The 7,650-nt window shown below is 29.1% G+C and overlaps 1 protein-coding gene across 2 annotated transcripts; it reads right to left on the bottom strand.

The window, feature by feature from the left end:
- Positions 1-5,301: 5,301 nt before the first annotated feature.
- LOC145051677 (large ribosomal subunit protein eL20z-like) lies at positions 5,302-7,188 on the bottom strand. 2 transcript variants are annotated; one of them, XM_078999532.1, is made up of 6 exons: positions 7,034-7,180; positions 6,918-6,949; positions 6,517-6,572; positions 6,245-6,380; positions 5,972-6,089; positions 5,302-5,507 (listed from the first exon to the last, which is right to left on the bottom strand). In XM_078999532.1, coding segments are annotated over exons 3-6 (309 nt in total). In that variant the 5' UTR covers positions 6,518-6,572; positions 6,918-6,949; positions 7,034-7,180; the 3' UTR covers positions 5,302-5,453. The 2 variants fall into 2 exon arrangements, with proteins under 2 accessions (XP_078855658.1, XP_078855657.1); XM_078999531.1 differs by lacking the exon at positions 6,918-6,949 and having other exon boundaries at positions 7,034-7,188.
- Between the last annotated feature and the right edge of the window lie 462 nt (positions 7,189-7,650).

The following is a 7,650-nucleotide window of genomic DNA, read 5'->3' as shown; positions in this document are numbered from 1 at the left end:
ATCTTTGATTATAGATAATGAATATGAAAAGTACAAATATTTGAATGGCCATATAGCTTTTATATTTACCGTTTATTATAAAAATAATATCATAATCGTTGATTGATATATTTGATAGAACTATATGATTATGTGCAATATATTCTAATAAAGACAAAAATTGAAACTTAGACGCTAATACCATATTAAGATTGTTTAAACGTTTTGTTTAACTCCATAATTTTGTTTTTCAAAATGTTATACTATTCTTTTATATAATTATGTTCTACGTGTTTTAAAGCACATTTAAGATTTATTAATAATTCAATATTAAAAAAAATACATATTAAAAAACATCTATATAATTTGAAAAAACTCTTATTTGCAATTAAAGTTGTTTTTTATTCAAAGTTTTTATAGTTAATTCATTAAAAAAATAACCTTATGCTAGTGGTTAAAATTGGAAAATCACAAACTATACTGGCTTTTATTAAAAATAAGTTGCAGTTAACAATGCTATCAAAAACATTTTATACCGAGGTTATACCCGATTATGATAGTTGATTTTTATAAAAAATCACATTTTCAATGATTATATCTGAAACATATTCTTTTAGTAGTTCAACCGAAAAAAATAATAAATAAATAAATAAATATGATGAATTTTATGGAATTCACTTTTAATAGTAACAACAAAATACAATTTTTTTAATATGGAATTTGACATAACAGTGCCCCCAACTTAGGGGTGAACGCGGTGCAGTTATTAGCCAAAACCTCACCACAAATGCGGTTAATCCATTTTCAAAACCGCTTGGTACGGTTATTTTGCGGTGCGGTTAGGCGATTATTTTTACGGTGCGGTTTTGTTTTTTATGTGTTACGGTTATTAACCGCATGGATTTGGTGCGGTTATTTTGTGTGGTTTTTAACCACAGTTTAGAGCTCAAACGATTTTAAGAGTTCAAACATATTACTTATAATAATAAAAAACCATAATGTATAAAACAATTAACTTAAATCACAAACAATTAATATCTTAAAAACGTCAAATCAATAATAATTAACAATAATTTTTTTAAAATTGTATAATTTACAAATTTTCAAAGTTAAACATAACAAAAAAAACCATATTTTTGTCTTCTAGTATTTTTATTCATCTTTCATTCATGAAATTTGTCTTATTTTTAATATTTAATATATTAATAATTAATAAAAAAGTTGCATATGATATATGCGGTGCGGTGCGGTTTTTTTGCGGTTTTTTAAAAACAGAAAACCTCACTATCGGTTTTTATTGCGGTGACGGTTTATCGGTTGTGGTTTATGCGGTTTTTGCGGCTAATTTTAGTTGCGGTGCGGTTTTACTCACCTCTACCCCAGCTAAAGGGTCGAGGCTTTGAAGGTTCTAGTAAACAAAAAAATATAGATCCAAGAATATGATAGTTGGTACGTGTGTTAGCCATTTTATATATATATATATATATATATATATATATATATATATATATATATATATATATATATATATATATATACACATAGAGGGTTAAATTATTTTTTTTCACTATCTATTGTGTGCAAGTATGATTGATTCTGGACCAATCATTTTAGTTATTTTAAGAAAGTAATTAATGTATATTACATGTTGAAGATATAATGAATATTAATTACATCTTCAGCATTTAATATGCATTAACTACTTTCTTAAAATAACTAAAATGATTGGTTCAGAATCAATCATACATGCACACAATAGATGGTGAAAACATTTGAACCTATATATATATATATATATATATATATATATATATATATATATATATATATATATATATATATATATATATATATATGTTAGATACGTGATACTTTTATCGTTTTTTAAAATCGTGTAATATATTATTTAAGCTATTTAACTAAACAAGCTTATTTTTTCCTAACTTGATATAAAATTAACAACCAAAGGGCTTCTAGCCCAACGGTATCCAGTGTTGTTCTCCCTCTTTGAAGTTGAGGGTTCAAGTCTCGTAGTAGACATAAATGGATTTAATGAGTAATTTAGGAGTATGTTAGATTTATCATTTAAATAATAATAATAATAATAATAATAATAATAATAAGATATAAAAGTAAGAGAAAATGACAAAAATAGCTATTTACACTAATTACATTACAAAAATAGTCAAAAAAAACCGAAGTTGCAAAAAATAACCATCAATTTCGCAGATGGAATAGTCTCATCTGTGAAATGGGCTTTCCATCTGCGATTTACTCTGATTCCATCTGTGAAATTGCGTTTTTTTTTAGTTTAACTATAAAATCAATTGGTTTGACTATGAAATAATGTTGCCGAACAAGAAGTTAAAGTTATGAATAGGCGTGTGGTAGATAAAACTAAAAAGAAAAAATATTCAAGTCAAAAAAAATGAAAAAAAAAGCATGTTTACGGGCATTATGTTGATGTTGGTGATGTATGTTTAAATATAACCGAGCTACAAACCAATTGATTTCATAATTAAACTTAAAAAAAAAAAAAAAAAAAAAAAAAAAAAAAAAAAAACGCGTTTTCACAAATGGAATCAGAGTAAATCGCAGATGGGGCTATTCCATCTGCGATTTTACCCTACAATTTCAATATGTATAGAGAAAAAAAAATAAAAATAAAATAAAATAAACCACCTGCGAATGTACAAGCAGCTAAAATACAGTTGTGCTTTAGCTGCTTGTACATTCGCAGATGGAAAGCCATTTCACAGATGAGACTATTCCATCTGCGAAATTGATGATAATTTTTGCAATTTCGGTTTTTTTTTGCTATTTTTGTAATGTAATTAATGTAAGTGACTATTTTTGTCATTTTCTCTAAAATTAACTATTCAAATATAACAAACTTATCAATTTATGTAACACAACAGTAAAAAATTTGAAGTTTGTTTACGTTAAATAGTTAGAAAAAATACGTTACATGTTTAGTTTTTATTGGTTGTTTTGTTAAAAATATCAAATTAGTGCTAACAGTATCACAAGTGCAGCGAATTAGTAGAACCTAAATTTAAAGGGATGAGAGTCGGCTGTAAAAAAAACTCATATTCATGGGTATTTCTTTTGTAAAAAGAATGTGGGTTTCTTTCTATAAGAAAACAAACTATATATTTCATGTCACAAAAAGAGTTTGAATATGGAGAAGCATATAATATATAGTTGAAATTGAGCTTCTTTTGGAACAGTAAAACTCCCAAAACGTGTACACAAAGTTAAGCATTGGTTAATGAAGACAAAAGAGCAAGTGTATTATTTAGTATTGTTGTGGGGTGTGTTTTTGTTGACTCTATTAACAGAGCACAGGATGCCGTGTATAGGACAGGTTACAGATCGACCCCGCGTATCGTGATTTATGGGTCATATATACTATTTAATAATAATAACACAAAGACATTCCATTTCGATATGGTCTACAACAAATTATTTGTATACATACGATAAATTGATTAGATACGTAATTTAATAAAAAAAATTAATAATCCCACAAATATCTAAAATAACTACTGATAAATAAAGGCTTTTAAGCCGAAACAATTGTAACCAATCAATTAACCGTGACATAATTTAATTTGGTAAAATATTATTATTATTTTTAAGGTGATAAAGAAAATCAGGAAATAAAGGCTTATCCATTCGTCCATGTGATTTTTGGTAAATCTAAAAGACAGCTACCAATTTCACAAAACCAGAAACGCAGAAAACAATTGACCCAAACATTTTGCTCAAATAGTGTCTAAGATATTTATAAACTCATCCCCCTTAAATTTATATAATGAAATTTATTTATCTATTTTGTTTTTATTTTCAAAACCACTTGTCCACCGTAGTCCACGGTATGGATGAGCTCCAACCCACTGGCCGAAGTATTTTTTATGAATATGACTGAATACAAGAAATAACAGACATACATTCATTTATTTGTTTATTAGAATGTCTAAATTTTATTTCATTCTATTAAAACAATTGTGCTTTCAAATTCTATTTTTATAAAGGCATTCATATTCAAGAAATACCTAGCATTTTAGTATTTTTTTAGTTTGAACCTTATTTTATTTTTTTTAATTCGATTTTCCTCATTTCCATGTTAATTCTCGGTTGCCATTGCCTACATGGCATGCCATATCAATATTATTGTTATAAAAGACCCAACATTTTGTTTTCACCGAAGATCTAACATTCTGGCACTTTTTCCGTTTAACCTTGCTATGTAAAGATGTTAAGTATACTAAGTGATTATAATGCTTTTGTATGCTTAGATGGTAAATTTCTATTTATAAAATTGCATGATAAATGGCGTTAAGTGAATCATGTACATGTTGCATCACATGAATGGATTCATGGGTGAAATGTATGTGTTGTCCGGATACTTTACGAGGTTTTTGAGGTTTATCAAGGACATTGACAATTATATATATATATATATATATATATATATATATATATATATATATATATATATATATATATATTGTTCCTTCTATATCCTCAAAATTTGAAAAAAGCACAAGCATTGTATTTTAGGGTTTCCATTGAATCCACTCGGACTGCATTTTGGGTTTGGTCAAAGCTGATCGGTTTGGTTTCTTTTGCAAATAATTAATAGTGATTGATTGTTTATTTATTTTTTTTAATTAAATGTTGATTGATTATTTATTTAGATTGGTATGGTGAATAACATTACCAAATATGACCAATGTGATTGAGTTGTGAATGCAAAGCATCAAAATCACCATGAACTCGTCAAATCATAATTGAATAACAACTATGTTTAAACCGAAAAATATCATAATGTTAGGTTTTTTGAGAAAACAAATGTCGGGTCTTTTTTGAAAAAACTAATAAATGCCAAAACATAGGCAATGGCACGTGAATGGACTAAAATAGCCAAACCAAAAAGTTACCCCACTCCTCAAAGTTGAAAAAACAAAGTTTAGGTTTAAATAAAATAAAAAAATGATAAAACGGGAAGGTCTTTCGCTCTCTCTTGTAATTAACCCTTGGAAATTCTACCCAATTATAAAATATTTTCAGTGATTTATTATTAGGACATTATACTTGGAAAATTCTATCCAAATTTAGCATCAATAATTGTGTCATATTTGGATGTCATTGCTATGACCACATAGGTTTCTCAAAGTACAAAATACTATAATAAGAAAAATTGAAAGTATAGGAAGGTATAATAAACAAATCAAAGAAAGTATGTTGCTGTTTCTTACGTATAACCCATTATGGGTACCATAATCATATAATTAATTAAGTAAAGATGTCATAACATTTCAATTCAACAAGTTTCATTAATGCTAGAAGATTTGTGCATGTATCAATTTACACAGTTGGCCTTTGGTTAGTGCTCTTTCTACATTGAGTTGAGTTAATATGGAAAACATCAAAAAGATTCAAAGACGTGAATGGAGACACAAAAGGAATCAAAGGACAATAACAACTACTGCAATAAGCACTGCTATTGTAAATATCAGAGCCTGAAATAAAACCAAACTTGGGTCAGTGACAAAAAACATTAAGGGCGTGTTTGGTTCACAAATCCCAATGAAATTGGAATTTGGGATTCCATTCCATGCTTGCCAAATGGATGGAATTCAATTCTGCCAACCAAACGTGTGACAGATTATGATTCTTTCAGATTCCAATTCCTTTGACAGATTCCATTCTTTCCAAAAACATTCTACGATCCATTGATAGAGGTGTAACTATATAGTGTTGACATTTTAACTAAATATATTTCCAGCACACCATAATTGTTGAACAACTTTTCTTTTTTTGTTTCTGGGGAAAAACAGTTAAACCACCTATCATAAGGGCTAACATAACCTTTGACCATTTCTAAAAGTCAAGATCATCAAGCTTCTTTTGACACCCAATTAAGAAGTAGTTTGAATAGAGTGATTATGATGATGGGATTTAGCATTCAATAAAGAATACATACCACTATTGCACTAGCAGCAAGTCCTGTTCTCTCCCTTGGATCCTTTTGATAGTAATTTCTCAAGTACAAGATTGTTGCATAATACCACAGCAAAGGGAACACGAATCCAACCAATAGACTGCAAAAACACACAACTTAATCTTGTAAGCTATATGCTTATAATATATGGGTAACTTTTTACAAATTTGCCCTCTGTGTGTTTCATTTTTAAATACTGTTTAAACATCATATATAAATCCACAGATGATGTTTCATGGTAGGAAAAGAACTCACCAAAACCATCCTATTCCACAGCCACAATAAGGGAGGGGTTCATCAAAATATGCTAGCTGAAGCTGATTATTAGCCTCTATATCTCCAATTAGTGTGTGGTTTAAATCTTTTTGTTGCTTTAAATCTGATGAAATCACTGCATGCATCAATAGAACAAATTGTTCCTCAGAATAATCAGTATAAGCAAACATATAGGTAATACCACCTTTGGTTCTTAAAGCAACAAGCATTAACATATAAATAGCTGTATGATAAACTTTAAGATTCATTACTTTGGTTGGTAAGTCAAATGTCTTTCAGGCTTTCAGCTTCTTTTTCCTTAAAAGACCTGTTAAAACGACAAACAATTAGTATAGCTGCCCTTGAATAGTTGAAGTTGAATACAACCTAATAGAAGAACAAGAACAAGTATGGATTCCTGTGGAACCCAAGTAGCAGGCGAAATGACAAGGTTTTCTCAGAATCAGTGACAAGAAATAACAAATTTTATTCATCCTCGATCGTAAAATTCTTCAGCTAATTGGTAGCATTAGGAAATCGTTCCCAATTACATGAAAAGATAACTCGGAAGATATATTCAGGTTAAGGATCAACGAAATAAGGTTCGGTAAATAAAAACAATCAAATTATAGAGAATGAACAGCTAAACGAAGCAAATGTAGTGGTGATTTACTAAAACCCTTGGTCGAAATGTAGAATCAAAAACTGCATAAGCAAATTATAACCCGATTACAAAGCAGACTTGCTTATAACAAAAGATTAGAATGTAAAAAGGAAACATAGCGCCACCTTTCCGTGAAAACGAAGCCGCGCCGTCGTCGCTGTTGGGTTTGAAGTTGGTAGACTGGATTACTGCCGCCGTCTACCTTCGGGCCCCGCCGTGTAAGATATTAAATGTGCTTATGTGCAAAATCTTAGACCATGGTCCGATAGGGCCACAAACCCAATAGCCCGAGCACCGGATCGGATCTAAATTGGTTTGACAAAAAATTAATAGAAACCTATAGAATCCTGTTAGGATCGTGTGAAACCGGTTTGGAAAAACTGAATTTTCTTTTTATATTTAAAGTTTGGAAATTACAAATAAAAAAAATGGCAATACATGTTTAAGTCTAAACAAAGCAATTTTATTGAATATAGGCACTATCCTTGTCAACGTTGACGATGTTGATATGGTAGTAATAGTAGTAGTTGTCGTTTGTTATTAATTGTTCGTTGTTTGGAATTTATATGTTGTCAATAGTATTGTGTAATTTTTCTTCGTAGTTCATAAGCAAGCTCTTGTATGGTAAGTGAATTCTATTATTATTTCTTACTCATGTATTTCTTTTCAACCCCCACAATTTCATCTTCAAGAAGTGAGGTATTTTGTATTTCATGTCTTCAAATAGTTTTTGAAGTAAATA

The sequence above is a fragment of the Lactuca serriola genome, chromosome 5 (assembly GCF_051521515.1).
Source record: "Lactuca serriola cultivar US96UC23 chromosome 5, Lser_US96UC23_V15, whole genome shotgun sequence".
NCBI lineage: Eukaryota > Viridiplantae > Streptophyta > Magnoliopsida > Asterales > Asteraceae > Lactuca > Lactuca serriola.
This window is presented reverse-complemented; position numbering and strand designations above follow the sequence as displayed.

Coding starts and splice junctions, on each gene's coding strand:
- LOC145051677 (XM_078999531.1), bottom strand. Junction 6,090..6,244: donor TGTGGAATAGGATGGTTTTG/GTGAGTTCTTTT, acceptor GTGTTTTTGCAG/TCTATTGGTTGGATTCGTGT. Junction 5,508..5,971: donor TTGCTGCTAGTGCAATAGTG/GTATGTATTCTT, acceptor GTTTTATTTCAG/GCTCTGATATTTACAATAGC.